Below are 19,493 nucleotides of genomic sequence, written 5' to 3' on the forward strand. Positions count from 1 at the left end.
AAAGCTTAAGCATCCATTGTGTTGTCTTCCTTACACACAATACAAATAATCAATTCACAATCTATGACTACGTTTTTTATGTGAGAAATTGATTCCCAAAAGAGTAAAGCATTAAAATTACGTTAACAAATATGATAACTGGTAAACCATAAGGATGTGAATCATGTTCTTTTGATTTCTTTTAACATACATCTCATATCATCTATGAGTAATATTTCTCTTACCCTCAAAGATATGATTCCTTCCATATTTTGGAATATCTGGATGGTAACAGATAAAATCTTCTAGGAAGCTAGTGAGGTGGTATCCCTGTCTCAGAGTCATCTGACGGCCAACCAGATATTGATGAATGATCCGCAGATGGAAATCATAACTGAAGGAGTGAACGTGCATTAGATCCCGCACCTTGTCACACTCCTCTGTAAATAACATTGAAAGCTGCCAAGATAGAGATGACAGGTAACAATGGGTTACATTCCCCATTCCCATGGCAATGCTAGTTCCTACTGGGTTCACACAAATTTCCCTTTACTTAAACAAATATTTTAATTTTGTCATATTTGATTATAACTGTAATGTTAAAATGATTGAACATTGCAATAATGTAATAATGACAGCCCTTTTCACTTTTAATTCCATTGCTCAATTATCATGGATGGAATCTTGAGCTTCAAATTAACTGCTCAACCCATGACTACATCCCCTGAAAGAAGAGATAATATCAATTCTGATACTATAAAGATGTAAAAGATCGGAGAATTTGAACCATGTAAGATAAAGAATCAGCTATTAAAAAGAAGACAACGTATGTATCACAAACATCTTGTTCATAATTAGAGCATTTTGAATAATCACTTGATTCCAATGAATAAACCTTTAATTTTGTTGCTGATAACGGCTATGATTTCTTAAGATTTCACACATCTCTAACATATTTTAAGCTTTAACATTATTTTCTTGGTTAAAGCAAAGTGAAAGCATATTCGAAAACAAAGCTGATGTACATGAAAAAAGGCAGGTGAGAATAGTAGACAACTTGCAATTGAGAAAACTTATCCTCCTCTGAGACTTGAACTAAATATCCCGAGAGTATTAAATTTTCATTGATACAATCTGTGAATCTTTTCCCCAGTTCAATGTCAAACTATATGTGAAACAAACAGAAAAACCAGGGTTCACAACCAATCTTGAATCTAAAGCAACATACATCAAAGTTGCTGGTGAACGCAGCAGGCCAGGCAGCATCTATAGGAAGAGGCGCAGTCGACGTTTCAGGCCGAGACCCTTCGCTGACGAAGGGTCTCGGCCTGAAACGTCGACTGCGCCTCTTCCTATAGATGCTGCCTGGCCTGCTGCGTTCACCAGCAACTTTGATGTATGTTGCTTGAATTTCCAGCATCTGCAGAATTCCTGTTGTTTGCGCTTGAATCTAAAGGCTGCCTTTAGAAAAAATGATAGCTGAGCTATACAGATGAAAAAGAAAATCACTCTTATAATGATCATCACTGTTTCTCCAACAGTTTAAACATTAAAACAGAGCCAAGATTTTCTTTTCAGTGGTAGCAATTAGTTCAAATAATTAATTGGTTTTAATTTGGAAAGGATTAAATGTTATCTCAGTATTAAGTGGTTGACTTGTAGAGGTAAATAACAACATTCCTTCATATCGAAACACTTACTGCGATTTTAAAATCTTTGATGAGATTGTCTGTCTAACTCAGCGATCTATCTTCGAATTAGAATAGATTTGGTGCCAAAACAAATTAATTACAATATAGAACAGTAAGTATACACTTCATTTAGTTCCAACCTTAGTTTGAACCATATTATGTCACTTGATCTAAAAAAATATTGCAACTTTGTTATTTTGAGCCTATAGCTTACAGGATGCTCTTAAAAGTATCCACCTTTAAAAATAAAAATGTTAAAACTGTGAAGTAAGATCAGAAGTGCTTGGAATCCCCCAGCTGATGAGACTCACTGGGGGATACGCATTTAAGCAGGTGCCCTTGTCTCAGCTGGGCAGAGAACAGGTGTGGTAAAATATCTTTGATTCACTCTTTCTTCACTGCTGTGAAAGGGGCGGCGGGGGGGGGAGAAGAAATAGATCAGAGCTTTGTTAACAGTGGACAAGGAAAGTCATGGCTGCAAACGTACTGGGAAATTGATAGAAATAAGAGGAATAAGCGTACTACTACAAAATGGCTAAGCTGAATCAGAGGAAGGTGAAGCAGCTCACTTTGTGCCAATTTGGATTGTGTTACACCCACTCATTCTTGTAAGCCAAGCACTTCGTATAACATTCAAAGCTATGGAATAATGAGCCTTGCAGCAAGTCTGCCTACATTCTTTATAATGCAGAATGATACAATGCAGCTTGACTTCATTTTTATTACTTTAATTATTAAAGAACAGTGCCCTCCTTAACAATGTCTGAAGCTTTATCATTAATCTTAAAATTAACTTTTAGTACACTTTGCCAAGTTATTATATTCAATGGAAATCAGGGTCTTCTGCATCTCAATGAAATCAGTTCTTTTAAATAATATTTTAAAATCTATGTTGCTTGCAGAAGACAAAGAGCTCACTGTACTAGAAATTTTGATTTCCTGGATGAAGAAATCCTCTGACTTAACACAACATGCTGAAATAGATACACAGCACTTTACTTACCAATCATTCAATTACAGATGAGAAATTGAGTAGTCGGCTCACCATAATAGGAAGCCAGCTGTCTTAAGAAGCCTCACAAAAGCAACACTACTAAACACAATACTGAATAGCCTAAGAGATCCCATTGAGCATCCTCTACAAGTCACATTTCAAAAGTCACCCTTCATTGCGACTTTACATTAGATTTTTCCAGCATTTCCACAGATGTCCACCTGGTTGCACTGGCAGCTTTAGCTACATACAGTTTTCTAAACCAATTTTATGCAAAGTGCATATAATGAAATATTAATATTGAAACCTAAATTGATGACGCCATGCAAGTACAGAAAACGTAAATGAAAACTCCATCTCCATGATCAAAATGCCACAGCTTGTCTGGTATCTTTTACTTCAGGCAGCAGATGTCCTAAATCCTCTGTCAGGAAGTTTGTATTTGTAACGGGTATTTGGCACAATATTCTGTGAATTACTGGAGGTGTTGTCTGAGATACCCAACTCTAAAAATGATCAAGTAAAGCAAACGGGATGGTAAGGGCAGATAATCCAAATCTGTTTTCCAGGGTGGAAATGGACATGGCTTTAAGATGAGAAGGGAAAAAGTTTAAATACAACTACGAGGTAAGTTGATTTACACAGTGAGTGGTAGGTTCTTGGAATACCCTGCCTGGGGAAGTGGTAGAAGCATAATGTACACAATAGAAAGTTTTGGCAGATACTTCACCATGCACATGAACAGGCAACAAATGCAGGGATACAGACCTTATGCTGGCAGACGGGTTTAGTACCAAGCTCAGCATACACAATGTGGCCAAAGAGCCTGTTCCTGGGCCGTACAGTTGTACATTCTGTGTTCTACTGGAGAAGATCTCCTGTGGCTGTGGTAGTGCCCGTGCTTCTATTCATTGGGAAATATCTATGTGAATGTACCCAAGTGCAGGGCTAACTTCTGCTATGCTGTTCATGCACCAGGCTGCCTCTCTCTACTGCTCTGGGTTCTTCAGAGACCTGTATGGAAATGGAGATCTCCTATTGGTCGTTCTGCTGTTCCAACTGCTATGTGGTTCTCCAGCATTGCCTAGAGTTGGACAGGAAAGATTTTCTGGTCCTGGAAAATTTACAGGGCCCTACAGATGCTAGAGGAGCAAGCAAGTCACTATTAGATGACTGAGTTGATGGGCTGTCAGGAAAGCAGCAGAGAAGACATCTGGTGTATTTCAACTGTCCAGTCCCAGGGAGAGACAGAATGAAAGGACAGGAGGCAGAGTTGGGAATGGAAATGCAACTCAATTACATTCTACAGAATGATAAAGTAGGAAATAATCAAATTGGATCAGTCCTTATACACTCTAATGTGGATTCTATGCTTTCTCAGGCAGCTTTCTGTTTACACACTTCGCTCTGAAGTCTCTGACCGGAAAAAAAAATTTTGAATTTAGGAGAAATTGCTATAATTTTTGCTTATTCAGATAGGTACTAACCACTTGACTGGAAACTATGGTACTCTGAAATTTTCCCCAATGAACATGCAATCAGACAAGCTGGGGTGACAGGGTGTGGGTAAATCAACAGAAGATTGTATAGGTGACTCTTATTAGATCAATTGAGTGCAAGGCTGAGAGGTTTAGTCTTCTGGATATATTAAAAGTACAGGAAAATCCATTGTACTAGATCTTTCCAGCTTTTCTGAGTACTTTTGAAACAATACAGCAACCTTGATTTTATTTATCCTGTGCAAGGAACTTTCAGGTCACCAAAAAAAGAAACACCAGTCACTGAGCCTAAATGAGGAAAGACACAACACAGAATTTGGTGAAATGGTCATCTCTAGTAGGTCGGTTGAAAATTTTCAGCCAACAGTGGCTTTCTTTCCTATTTAACAATGAATGCATCAGAGATGACTAAAGATTAGAGGTCCCATAATCAGTTGTGTCAAAAAATTCCATTTCCTTCACAAAAGTGAAGGGAAAAAAGGTACTTAATGTTTTGATTAAATGTTAATGAAACAGAAATTGTTCTGAGTGAATAAGCCCAACAAAAGTTGTATTCTTCCAGTCTGGCTGCTCCTTGAAATCAATGTGGAAAACAAATTTTTCATCCTTTAGGTATCATCATGTTTTCCAGTCCCCTTTAAAAAAACACTCACCACCGCAATCAGTTGTCCTTCCTGTTTGGCTAATTATAACCTTGCCCTGTGCCTCAGCCACCTGCAGCCCCTTAGTATTTTTATTTCTTTAGGGGATGTAGACATAGCTGGCATTGCTGTCCATCCTTCATTGTCTCTTAAGAGTCAACCATGTCAAAGATCTGTCGCTCTTTACAGCATTAAGATGGCCTGGTTTCATCACCCTAGTTTTGATCATCTTTTGAGAGAATATGTCACCTGCAGCCTTTATAATCCATGTAGTCTCTTTATCATCCTCTTCTTCTCTAGCTCTATATTAACTTAAGAAAAGCACTGCTGCCTATATCCTAACAGCTACCTCGACCTACTTGCCCATTATCTTTGTGCTCTCTACTCTACATCGGTTCCCAGATTACCAACATCGCAAGATTAAGAATCTCATTCTTATCTTTAAATTTCTATTTTTTTGTTCTTTTAGCCCACTTTCAGCCTGGAGCTCCCCAAATTTCCAATGCCAGCCTCAAATGCAACCCTACTTTGAATCACCCCAACTTTGGCAGCCACGCAATTACCCGTTTAAATTCATACTATGCATTTCCTTCACTAATTTTTTTTTCCCAGTTTCCTTAAAATTGCTTCTTTGACCCATTAGCAATGGTTTTATAAAGCATTGTGTGCTGTTACATATTCAATGTATGCAAGATGACATTGTACCTGTTGGTATCAGATAACAGGCAAGGCCAAGGTGGAAAAAGGAATGGAAAGAAAAGGGAAAGAAATGATCATGTAATGTAAATGGTACTCAATGTACCATTCCTTGAAGGGACATTAGTCCTAGTTATTGTTTTCATGCTTGAATGAGGACAACATTTTAGCTTGCAAATGAAAACATGCATTTGCGGAGAGGAGGAAACAGTAGGGATAAATACTCCCCATTTTTCGGTAATCAAATCCCTGTTGCAGCTAATAGCTAAACAGTGCAACACAAATGAATATCTAAGAATTAGGAAAAGAACAATCTCAGTACCACCTAAACCATTGTACATGCCTTTTGAATGACTAATAAAGAGAAGAAAAAAAGGAATACTAGCAAAAGGAAAGTCACTGTGCAAAAGGGAAAGAGAAGAGTTTATGAGAGTAAGGCCTCTGGAGTTTGGGACATACCGCTGACTCTGAGACCGAACTCACTTCGGCAAGGCACTTGACGCGAGCTTTGGACACTAGAGAGCCCTAATGGGAGACAGGAATGGAGATGGATATGGCACTCAACACAGACATACATGCAGTTTCTATTCTAGGTACAGTACATTTAAGAGAGGCATTGCCATAGGCTAGGATTAATCATAAAACATAATAGCACTCCCCACAAAGGTACATCAAACACGTTATTCAGACTTCAATCTCAACACAGCCCAAATCACTTTAATCAAATACTAGCAACAACAATAATGGTCACTTAAAAAATGAGAAATTAAAAATTACGTCTCTTTTGTAAAATTTAGTAAACTTGGCTTCCTCTAGTTCCCAGTTCACTGCTGCTACAATTGCCTTAATAAATTGCTCAGTCTCAGGTAATCTGGATGCACTGTGGGCACCATGTAAATTGGTTCCAGATGCATTTCAGTAGTTTAAACTAAATTCCCAACACAATGAGCAATGAAGGAACTTCAGCTGTCTCGGACAGACAGATCCAAGAACAAGGTAACTAATGCAAATTTTTATTATTGTTTTGCTAATTATTGCATTGAAAGCTTGTAACTTCTGACGAGTTTAGAAAGTTTTGCCTCATTTTGTCAAGATCCAAACTATAGCAATCTACTGTTTAATACTTCAAGCAATGTTGTTACCCATGTTCCTTGAGAAGATAGCACCAATATTTAACTGATGACATATTCCATATACTTTTGCAATAGAATGCCAAGTAGGAGTTTTAAAGTATATTTTGGAATGCTTTTTCTTCAATGTTTCAAGAGTTTGCAAGATATTAAACTACATAAAATTTCCTTTTGATTGCAAACATTTAAAAGAGATAAATCAGAGACGAATTGCAACTTTCAATATACACGATGTTTTGCTACAAGCCAGGTAGCTTAACCAAGATATTATTCTACTATTTCTCAAACATAAAACATTTATGCAAAAGGGATGAAGTGATACCAATAAATTTTCAATATCAAAGCAATTTTGGTTTTCCGAACTATGGCAGGAAAGAAATAGCTATTCATTGTGAGAGCCTGTTACATGCACAATCTCTTGACTACAATAAAGGTTCAAACCTTGCAAAATTTTCCTCGAGTTCTATATATTGTTCACTTGGGATTCACAGCAAAAGCTTCTGATTATATTTTCCAGACTAAGTTTATTCTCAGATTTAGTTTACAACATCAAGTAGAAATTCTTCTACCAAAAGACAGCAAATTCACCTACTATTAAGTGGCAATGCCTCAGTCAAATGCTTTAAGCAACTGAACATATAGACTAAGAGGAGATTACAAATTACTTACAAACATAAAGACATAGAACTTTTATTTTACAAAAAACATGCAAACATCATTTTAACTGAGTCCTTAAGGCAAAATAAACTTAAAAACAAATCATTCAGAAAAATCAAATCTACACAACATATTCTCAACACGTGCAAATTGTGGTAGAATATGGATGAAATGACCAAGGGAGACTGAACCATGTATGAACAGGGATAGCTATGAACAAAAATTTAGAGCCAACTATTCTATGGCATCAAATGGACTGTTAAAACACTGGCTTCCCTCAAAACGGGCCCGAGTTCTGTGATACAAAGTGGTATTAAGCAATACATTGCTACAGCTTCAAGCAATCCATTATTATGGTAAGAAAAGACAGATCCAATGGTTACTTCAACTTCAGTTTAGTTAATTGACAAACAGCATCGTGATAATTTAATAATAATTTTGATGGGACTATGAAAACTGCTTAGCTGTTAATGTTTCTCAACAAGTTGGTTACTGGTTGGATGTAGCCATGAACAAAATGCTTAAGGTGAACAAGTAGTTAACAAGTTGAATAGATTGAATGGTCAGTTTATGCTCAAATGTTCCAAATTCTATGTTGCACTACTAAATAAAATTAGGAATAGATAAAATTAATGGATTTGAGAAGCTCAACAGACCCTGAAGTCCAATGATGCCATTCAATACAGCACAGAAACAGGCCCTTCGGCTCACCCAGTCCATGCTGAACTATTATTCTGTCTAATCCCATTGACTTGCACCCAGACCACAGCCCTCCCATCTACGTATCTATCCAAACTTCTCTTAAATGTTGAAATTGAACCTGCATCTACCAGTTCCACTGGCAGCTCGCTCCACACTCTCACCACCCGCTAAGTTAAGAAGTTCTCCTTAATGTTCCCCTTAATAATTTCACCCTTAACCCATGACGTCTAGTTCTGGTTTCACCCAATCTCAGTGGAAAAAATCTGCTTGCATTCACCCTATTCTATAGGATGCATAATTTTTTATACCTCTGTCAAATCTCCCCTCATTCTCCTACACGTCAGGGAATAAAGTTCTAACCTATTCAACATTTCCCTAGAACTCAGTTCCTCAAGCCCCAGCAGCACACTTGAAAACTTTCTCTGTACTCTTTCAATCTTTTTGATACCTTTCCTATAGGTAGGTGACCAGAACTACACGCAATACTCCAAATTAGGCCTCACCAATATCTTACACAATTTCAAAATAACATCCCAACTCCTGTACTCAATATTTTGACTACATACTGGCGATCCCAAATCTTGTCCAGTTTGCTGGCTGATCCACATACCTTATTAGGTTTAATTTAGCTCAGCAATATTAACTATTTTTAAGCAAGCAATGTCTGGTTAAGATGCTGTTTTAAAATGAAGCAATCAGGAAGCAACAGCCTTTACATTTTTCACAGATTATCTAAAGTAGGTTTAAAAAAGACAGCCATCTGTTAAGAGTTATGCTGTGTAGCCTTGATTTTTTTTAAAGCTTCATTAATTTAGGTTAGTTTAATCTTACTTTAAATTTTAATATGACCACAAGGTATAGAAATATATCTTCAATTTCACTCAAAGTTACCTGGGAGTTGACAGACTGTCCCATTGGAATCCGGGAGCATTCAAGGGCATACTGTTTCACACAGAAGTAACAGCCCTAGAAATCAGAAAGAATAGAAAAAAGAATATTTTTTCCCCTGAAGAATAAAGACATGAATGCATTTTATTCACTGGCCCTAAAACAAAATAATGGGCAATGCTTTTGCAATTTACAATAGTGACAGAATATAAACGCAATCCACAAAATTCCTCCCGGAGTATCATATACTCATTGCCAGCAGCAATACTTCATTTAGGAACTTGAGGATTGGAATATCATCAAAGACTAATGAATTTCTACATACATACCATGGAGAGCATTCTGACTGGTTGCAACACCACCTGGCACAGAGACTCCAATGCACAGGATTAAAACAGTAGAAAGTTGCAGACTTAGCCAGGTCTATCGATGGCACTAGCTTCCCCATCATCAAGGACATCTTCAAAAGGTGCTACTTTGAGAAGGCGCCATCCATCATTAAAGACCCTCATCATTTAGCACATGCCCTCTTCTCATTAATACCATCAGGACGAAAGTACAGGAGCCTGAAAACGCATACTCTATGTCTTAGGAACAGCTTCTTCACCTCCACAATATTCCTGAATGGTCCACCAACCCATGAGCACTACCTCATTACTTTGCTCTTTTCTGCACTGTATGTTTATATTTCTCATTGTAACTATTGTAATTTTTTACATATTGTGCTATACTGTTGCCACAAAACATTAGATTTCATGAGGTATGTCAGTGATAATAAACGTGATTCTAAATAAATTTGCAAGTTCCCAACAGGTGAAGGAACCCTTAGGAGGCAGTGATCATAACATGATTGAGTTCACTGTGAAACTTGAAAAAGCGAAGCCAAAATCTGATGTGTCGGTATTTCTGTGGAGTAAAGGAAATTACAGTGGCATGAGAGAGGAACTGGCCAAAGTTGACTGGAAAGGGACACTGGCCGGAAAGGCGGCAGAGCAGCAGTGGCTGGAGTTTATGCGAGAAGTGAGGAAGGTGCAAGACAGGTATATTCCAAAGAAGAAATTTTTGAATGGAAAAAGGATGCAACCGTGGTTGACAAGAGAAGTCAAAGCCGAAGTTAAAGCAAAGGAGAGGGCATACAAGGAAGCAAAATTTAGTGGGAAGACAGAGGATTGGGAAGTTTTTAAAAGCTTACAAAAGGAAACTAAGAAGGTCATTAAGAGGGAAAAGATTAACTATGAAAGGAAGCTAGTAAATAATATCAAACAGGATACTACAAGCTTTTTCAAAAAGCTTTATAAAGAGTAAAAGACAGGTGAGAGTAGATATAGGACTGATAGAAAATGATGCTGGAGAAACTGTAATGGGAGATAAGGAGATGGCGGAGGAACTGAACGAGTATATCTTCAGCAGTATACCGGACACTCAAGGGTGGCAGGGAAGAGAAGTGTGCGCAGTCACAATTATGACAGAGAAAGTATTCAGGAAGCTGAATAGTCTAAAGGTAGATAAATCTCCTGGACCAGATAGAATGCACCCTCGTGTTCTGAAGGAAGTAGCTGTGGAGATTGCAGAGGCATTAGCGATGATCTTTCAAAAGTCGATAGATTCTGACATGGTTCCGGAGGACTGAAAGATGGCAAATGTCACTCCGCTATTTAAAGTGGCAAGGAAGCAAAAAGGAAATTATAGACCTGTTAGCTTGACATCGGTGGTTGGGAAGTTGTTGGGAGTCGATTGTCAAGGATGAGGTTACAGAGTACCTGGAGGCATATGACAAGATAGGCAGAACTCAGCATGGATTCTTTAAAGGAAAATCCTGCCTGACAAACCTATTACAATTTTTTGAGGAAATTACAAGTAGGCTAGACAAGGGAGATGCAGTGGATGTTGTATATTTGGATTTTCAGAAGGCCTTTGACAAGGTGCCACACATGGGGCTACTTAACAGGCTAAGAGCCCATGGAATTACGGGAAAGTTACATACGTGGAGAGGGTGCTGGCTGATTGGCAGGAAACAGAGAGTGGGAATAAAGGGATCCTATTCTGGTTGGCTGCCGGTTACCAGTGGTGTTCCACAGGGGTCCGTGTTGGGGCCGCTTCTTTTTACATTGTACATCAACCATTTGGATTATGGAACAGATGGCTTTGTGGCAAAGTTTGCTGACGATACGAAGATAGGTGGAGGGGCCAGTTGTGCTGAGGAAATGGAGAGTCTGCAGAGGGACTTGGATAGATTGGAAGAATGGGCAAAGAAGTGGCAAATGAAGTACAATGATGGCAAGGGTATGGTTATGCACTTTAGCAGAAGAAATAAACGGGCAGACTATTATTTAAATGGAGAAAGAATTTGAAGTTCTGAGATGCAACAGGACTTGGGAGTCCTCGTACAAGATACCCTTAAGGTTAACCTCCAGGTTGAGTCGGTGGTGAAGAAGATGAATGCAATGTTGGCATTCATTTCTACAAGAATAGAGTATAGGAGCAGGAATGTGATGTTGAGGCTCTATAAGGCACTGGTGAGACCTCACTTGGAGTACTGTGGGCAGTTTTGGGCTCCTTATTTAAGAAAGGATGTGCTGACGTTGGAGAGGGTACAGAGAAGATCCACTAGAATGATTCCAGGAATGAGAGGGTTAACGTATGAGGAACGTTTGTCCGCACTTGGACTGTATTCTTTGGAGTTTAGAAGAATAAGGGGAGACCTCATAGAAACTTTTCGAATGTTGAAAGGCATGAACAGAGTGGATGTGGTAAAGTTGTTTCCCATGATGGGGGAGTCTAGTACGAGAGGGCATGACTTAAGTATTGAAGGGCACCCATTCAGAACAGAAATGCAAAGAAATTTTTTTAGCCAGAGGGTGGTGAATCTATGGAATTTGTTGCCACAGGCGGCAGTGGAGGCCAAGTCATTGGGTGTATTTAAGGCAGAGATTGATAGGTATCTGAGTAGCCAGGGCATCAAAGGTTATGGTGAGAAGGCGGGGGAGTGGGACTAAATGGGAGAGTGGATCAGCTCATGATAAAATGGCGGAGCAGACTCGATGGGCCGAATGGCTGACTTCTGCTCCTTTGTCTTATGGTCTAATTTAAAAAAAGACATTTGATTTGCTGTACAATGTGATTTAGATGGCAGAAAATAAAATGTTTCAGGTGGGCTCTCGATCCTCTGATGTTCACACCTGCCAGTTGAGTACATTGCAAGAGGTCACCTGAGCTCTAAAGGATATTTAATGATTCACAAGGGGAATAAATTGATCTGCCCTTCCGTGTGCAAATCATGCACTGGAGTATCAGTTGCAATCTGTATTTACTTTGACATCCAGTTCTATTAATGGACTGAATATTTGGAGGCAAGTACAGCTGTGGGAATGGCTCTTGCATTTTACAACAGTGACTGATGAATGTAATCCCCAAAATTTCACATGGAATATCATTGATTCTATTTGCGAGTCCTTAAAAGACTCAAAGGATGCAACATTACAAATATTCTAATTACTTAATAATTCGAGCTGCCAAAAGGTCCTCAATTCTGAATAATGAAGGGCACTGTTGCCATCTAGTGTTCTGTGTCAATCAGATTGCTATTGCTGACTGTACTGTCCTATACTCAAATACATTGCATTTGCCAAAAATGTGACAGATGTATCTGTTGCAAGTGAATTCTTGAAATAGCTGCAATATGTTCTTTTTGAATTATATGCAATAAGTTACCCTAGCAGGACAGCTTAAGACCACAATGCTCTACTTACATAAAATGATAATGTACTCAGCTGAAACAAGTCCATCAACATGAGAGAAATGTCATTTACTTCTAGGCAATGATTGCATCTGATATAGTTTCTGCTGAAGACACCATAGATTTGCCTGTTAATTATTATTGAGCCGGTTATTGAATTAGGAACCCTCAATACCATTAAGTCAAGGTAACTGCCATGCTGGGATACAGTTATTAAATACAGCCAGTTAATTCAGAATTTCTAACACTATATTGAGTCCCATGCTCTGAGAATGCCAGAGCATCACACTGACTGATACACATAAACTTCAGAATGCCACAATACTACATGAACTATCTCACTGAGATTTTAGAACATTGCAGCAGTACCGAGATCCTAGCTCGATCCTGGCTGATTCTAGGGCCTTCCATTGCAAATCCATGCCAGAAGGAGTAAAGATTGCTACAGGCATTTTGCAAAGAACAAGACACAAAAGTTGAACTGAAGCTCCCAGCAGTGAGTCTCTCGACAGCCTGGTTCATCATACACCACAGCTGGAGAAAGGGATCAAATTAGTGGCATGGAGAAGTACTTGTGGCAGGTGGAAAAGATAAAAACTTCAATCTTACTGATGTTGAGTTGGAAGAAGTTTTCATTCATTCAAGTCAGCTCGCCTGAAAATCAATCAATAGTGTGATCACAGTCTGTGACATTTAGCTTTTGTGATGGCTCCGAAATAAGAAATCTCTGTACACCTGGAGAAGGATTCTGATAAAGACTCCCTTATGACCTTTTCAACTCTATTAAAATGTAAACCAATTCAAATGTGAAAGTGCAAAGTATGATTGAGGATAAGGAGAAGCCATTATTATACACGCACATACAAAATTTACAATGTTTTTGATAGCCAACTTAAATGAGTCACTTGGAGGAAAAATTTTCCTGCTGATTCCCACATGTGAAGAAACAATAAACTATTGCAGATTGGCAGTACATGAAAATTGATCTGTTTCATCTGCAGGCTACATATCTGAATCTACCCCCACTCATCATTACATGATCAAACATTATTCATTATATCGTTCTGAATCTACCCATTCAGAATGATTGCTTCTCCCCCCCATAAATCAAATTCATCACTTCTTCACAAAAGTTTTTTCCCCACTATAAATCATATGAAAGATGCCTGACACCTTTGCAGTTACAGCACACTGTCTTTACCTGGAAAGCAAGCTCCATGAGTACTATTCCACCTGGCAGAGCCCTTTGAAGATGATAGGTTATTACACTCGAGCCATCCATGCTCTGTAAAAAAAAATTCAAAAATACACTCAGTGGCCACTTTATTAGGTACACCTGTACACCCACTCATTAATGCAAATACCTAATCAGCCAATCATGTGGCAGCAACTCAATGCATAAAATCATGTAGACATAGTCAAGAGGTAAAATTGTGTTCAGACCAAACATCAGAATGGGGAGGAAATGTGATCTAAGTGACTTTGACCATGGGATACTTGTTTGTGCCAGATGGGGTGGTTTGAATATTTCAGAAACTGCTGGTCTCCTGGGAGTTTCACACACAATAGACTCTAGGGCTTACAGAGAACGGGGCAAAAGCCAAAAAATACCCAGTGAATGGCAGTTCTCTGGGTGAATGTGTCTTGGTAATGAGAGAGGTCAGATGAGGAAGACTAACCGGAATAGGTCTTATATGGTTGGCTGTAGGGCACTGAGGAGTGTGGTAGAACAGAGTGTGCTGGAAATACAGATCCATAATTCCTTAAAAATGACATCACAGGTAGATAGCATTGTAAAGAAAACTTCTGGCATATTGGGCTTCAAAATTCAATGTATTGAGTACAGGATTTGGGATGTTATGTTGAAATTGTATAAGACACTGGTGAGGCCTAATTTGGAGTATTGTGTCCAGTTTTGGTCACCTACCTATAGAAAATATGTAAATTAGGTTAAAAGAGTGTAGAGAAAACTTACAAGGATGTTGCCAGGACTTGAGGGCCTGAGTTATAGGAAAAAGTTGAATAGATTCGGACTTTATTCCCTAGAGGATTGAGGGCAGATTTGATAGAAGTATACATCAGCAGCACTAGGGCTCCACAGGGGACTGTCTTGTCTCCCTTTCTCTTCACCATTTACACCTTGGACTTCAACTCCTGCACAGAGTCTTGTCATCTTCAGAAGTTTTCGGATGACTCTGCCGTAGTTGGATGCATCAGCAAGGGAGATGAGGCTGAGTACAGGGCTACGGTAGGAAACTTTGCCACATGGTGTGAGCAGAATTATCTGCAGCTTAATGTGAAAAAGACTAAGGAGCTGGTGGTAGACCTGAGGAGAGCTAAGGTACCGGTGACCCCTGTTTCCATCCAGGGGGTCAGTGTGGACTTGGTGGAGGATTACAAATACCTGGGGATACGAATTGACAATAAACTGGTCAAAGAACACTGAGGCTGTCTACAAGAAGGGTCAGAGCCGTCTCTATTTCCTGAGGAGACTGAGGTCCTTTAACATCTGCCGGATGATGCTGAGGGTGTCCTATGAGTCTGTGGTGGCCAGTGCTATCATGTTTGCTGTTGTGTGCTGGGGCAGCAGGCTGAGGGTAGCAGACACCAACAGAATCAATAAACTCATTCGTAAGGCCAGTGATGTGTGGGGATGGAACTGGACTCTCTCACAGTGGTGTCTGAAAAGAGGATGCTGTCTAAGTTGCATGCCATCTTGGTCAATGTCTCCCATCCACTACATAATGTACTGGGTGGGCACAGGAGTACATTCAGCCAGATACTCATCCCACTGAGATGCAAGCACAGAGCGACATAGGAAGTCATTCCTGCCTGTGGCCATCAAACTTTACAACTCCTCCCTTGGAGGGTTAGATACCTTGAGCCAATAGGCTGGTCCTGGACTTATTTCCTGGCATAATTTACATATTACTATTTAACTATTTATGGTTCTATTGCTATTTATTATTTATGGTGCAACTGTAACGAAAACCAATTCCCCCCGGGATCAATAAAGTATGACCATGACTATAATTACGAGGGATATAGATTGTGTAAATGCAAACAGACTTTTTCCGCTGAGGTGAGATTATAACTAGAGGTCATGGGTTAAGAGTGAAAGATGAAATGTTTAAGAGGAACATGCGGGGGAACTTCACCTAGAGGGTGGTGACAGTGTGGCACAAGATGGCAGCATAAGTGGTGGATGCAACATTTAAGAGAAATTTGGATAGGAACCGATTGTAGGGGTATGGGGAGCTGTTGTCCGGGTGTAGGTAGATGGGACTCAGCGGATTCATGGTTCAGCGTAAGCTCGATGAGCTGAATGTCCTTTTCTGTGCTGTAGTGTTTTAAGGCTCTATGAGGAATGGCCAGACTGGGTCAAGCTGACAGGAAGGTGACAATAACTCAAATAATCACATTACGACAGTGGTGTACATAAGAAAATAATACATCACATTGAAATGAATGGGCTACAGCAGAAGAGCATGAACTTTTATTCATTGACCACTTTATTGGGTACAGGAGGTACCCAATAGTGACCAGTGAGTGTAAAATCAAGTGACTAAGTTACTGTGAATATTACAATCCTTTCCAGCATGCCCTGGGCTTAATACTAGGAAGATAACTGCTCTGTACAGTACAATTTTAACAAAAGTGAGGCAAAAGGACCAGTTAGTTTGCAGCAACAAACCCATAAAATAGTGCCTCTTTTTCCAACTGTGGGAATGATGAAATCACCTAACTCATTAAGTCTGGATTAGACTCAAGTCTGCATAATCAAGTAATTCAGATATACAGCAAACAAGGCAGAGACCATGAAGCACAATTTGCACAGTAATCCATGGACAGAACCTCAGGTTTACCTTGGAGTTGGTTATCATTATAAGTGGCTTAATTGTTGCTTCTGTATCCGCACTGAAATGTCACACGCTTTTGTGAGTACTTGAAATTTAAAGAACAATATAGCAATGCTAAAACAAAATCAAGTATACTTTAAAAACAAAGTGTATTATTTTGTTTTGAACAGGATGATGAACAGATATATTCTATTTGACTAGTCTTCATTTGTCCTTTCTGCCCCACAATCTGGGATGATTTATAATGGGTCACTAGAAATATGGCAAGTTTTCAGAGCTCAACATGTCTAATTCTAATTGGCAATTACCATATGAGGATTAGATAATATTTGTACTGATCATGACTTAGCTTTAATGATATGATGCCATGTAATACATGAAAAGGATCTGAATTTGAGAAGAGTCAATAACTTGTAAGCATTTTTTTTCTTGAGAGGAAACCAACTATCCAGGATTCTGGAGGAATTAAATACAAGGGTGCAGGTTTCTGACAAGTTTCTGGTCCTCGTGGCTGATTTCCATCCTCATTAATTCTTGCACAGCCAATTAAGTCAGCATTGGAAGGACTTCTTCAACACACTGCAATGCCAATTCTATTTAAAAGTACCTCGCACTAAAATCTACATCATTCCTGAGCAGTTACAGAGATTACTTTGTTCTCATTGATCAAAACAATGCACTGTACACTGCAGCTTTTCAATAACGTTCTGATGGCTAGAACTGCTACGCACATCGTGGTGAAATTGGCATCACCTTTGAGATGAGGGATGACAAGGAATCCCAGATGTGGGACAGTACCAGGGATGCTCCCTCTGCTGCTCTATGGAAAGTGATGAATACTGGGCATGTTGACTGATAACTTTAAACACCTGCATATTGTACATGTGGTGACATTATGACTGATGCTGGAGCCAACCTGATATTGATTTACAACAGGAAATCAGTGTCTCAGAGTCATACAGAGAAACAGCATGGAACTAAGCCCTTCAACTTAGAGTCTATACTGATCATAAGTCATATTTCTTCAATAATACTATTATTTTACTCTATCTGTATTTCTAATTCTGTCTAAATCTCAACCAGATTTTACACTCACCTATAAACAAGGAGCATTTTACAGTCCCAGATAACCAGGCTACAGGCCTTTGAGATGCAAGTGAAAACTGAAGCAAATATATGTCAACAAGATGCAAGATGTCTCTGGCAGTACAGATTAACTACATTTCCATGCAGCAATTGGTGAAACTTTGTGTGTGCTACCCTGCTGGGATGGAATCTGAGGACAGCAAAAATTTTTGGGCTATTGCCTTGAGGTCTGTTTTCCTCGATGGTTCAAAGGCAACGTCAGACATCCCACCTCTCCCGGAAGTTCCAGGAGTCTCCTGCATATTGATAGCGGTTCCCTGACGCCCGCAAATTATATATAATATCCTGGAAATTGATTTTTTTGAGAGAGAGCAAGCGGGGGTGGTGGTGCTACCTCCCTGAAATGAGTTTTTCAGGATGGGATGTCTGCAATGTATCAAAGGCGTGCAATGTATCAGTTGCAGCCAATTATATCCTTGGGAAGCTCCAATCAGTAAGACAGACCAAAATCAATCGTTACCATTCATTTTATTTGTGCTATGAATGTGATCAAAAATTAAGCTTACAATAAAATATCTTCCCATTTTTTGACCTGCAGTGAGACTTGGTGATACAAGAGTAGCTTCTTATGCATTTTGGTTTTCTTTTTAAAATGCTTTTCCAACTATTGCAGTGTTGCAAACGCCTCAATTAAAATCAGCTTTCCCATTAATTTGCATATATTATTTTTGCTTCAGTACAAGCATTCTCTCCAGTTGGTCTAAAAAGCCAGTGGGAGGAAACCATGCTGTGATTCCTGGCTATCATCAAGTCGTGAGAATGATACTGAAGTCATGGGTCATAAAATTGCAATTTAAGAAGCCTAAAAATGACAGTCAGCAATATTAATGAACGAATATTTTATCAACTCATATGGTATTTCTCTGTTACTTTATAGAAATTTCCAACCTGCTTAGAATGAAAATGTGGCCATTTGTTTCGTAACAGAACTGATGATGTTCAATGGCTCGGAGCAACTCCTCTTTAACACCATTACAACTATTCTAGGACTTAACAAATAATGATCTGAATATTCTCCGCTGCTCACCTTTGGACTATCATCACTTTTCTGCTTATGGACAGAAGTTGCAGATCTTGAATCCACTGGCCGCGTTCTTCCCAAACTGAAAAAAAATGTTGTTACAAATGTGATAAGGGTATTTGTATTACAAATAGCCACAAAGGAACTGCATGCTGAAACAGGAAGAAAACCTGACCAGTGGCAACATTTTATTTGAAAGTGAGATAAACTGCTGGAATAAAATTGAAGTGGTCCATTGGCAAGGGTAAAGTTATCTTTCAATACAACACAGTAAGCAGGGGACAAAAGAGAAAAATGTTGCAGAAATCACATTTGGCAAATTGGATTTGCCAATATAGTGAGGAAGTGCAGTGTGACCATAAAGAGGGGGAAGTAAATAGTACAAGACAAGAGAACAACCTGTATTAATTGAGTAACTGGGTCTTTAGGGTACCATTTACAATAACTATAGTTACTTGCCTAGCCTACTTCAATAACATCTTCCATATCTGCAACTTTTACCACCAAAAAGGGCAAAGATGTGTAGCAATGCCAGTCAACATTTCAGCCCAAAATGACTGTTAACTCCTCTCCAGAGATGCTGCCTGATCTGCTGAATTTTGTCAGCATTTTGTGTGTGTTACTCTGGATTTCCAGCATCTGCAGAATCTCATGTTTAGGAACACCACCACTTGCAGGTTCACTTTTAATTCACACAGCAACCTGACTTGAAATGGATCACAGTTCCTTCATTGTCGTTGGGTCTGAATACCAGAACTTGCTCCCCAACAACATTATGGAGGAACTCAGCAGATAGGGCTGCACCTGTGGATAGAAATAGACAAGTCGATTTTTTTTGCATCAAAACCCTTCA

The 19,493-nt window shown here is 39.1% G+C and overlaps 1 protein-coding gene across 3 annotated transcripts in view; it reads right to left on the reverse strand.

Moving 5' to 3' along the window:
* szt2 (SZT2 subunit of KICSTOR complex) overlaps nucleotides 1-19,493 on the reverse strand; it is a 266,703-nt gene that overhangs the window by 39,683 nt on the left and 207,527 nt on the right. For 2 of the 3 annotated variants that reach the window (XM_063064563.1, XM_063064561.1), the window contains 5 exons: nucleotides 18,647-18,722; nucleotides 13,815-13,898; nucleotides 8,881-8,955; nucleotides 5,960-6,025; nucleotides 225-438 (listed from right to left, as the gene is read on the reverse strand). In XM_063064563.1, coding sequence (XP_062920633.1) covers nucleotides 225-438; nucleotides 5,960-6,025; nucleotides 8,881-8,955; nucleotides 13,815-13,898; nucleotides 18,647-18,722 — 515 coding nt within the window. The remainder of the gene's footprint in view (nucleotides 1-224; nucleotides 439-5,959; nucleotides 6,026-8,880; nucleotides 8,956-13,814; nucleotides 13,899-18,646; nucleotides 18,723-19,493) is intronic. The other variant, XM_063064564.1, reaches the window with a different exon arrangement.

The sequence above is a fragment of the Mobula hypostoma genome, chromosome 12 (genome assembly GCF_963921235.1).
Source record: "Mobula hypostoma chromosome 12, sMobHyp1.1, whole genome shotgun sequence".
Classification (NCBI taxonomy): domain Eukaryota; kingdom Metazoa; phylum Chordata; class Chondrichthyes; order Myliobatiformes; family Myliobatidae; genus Mobula; species Mobula hypostoma.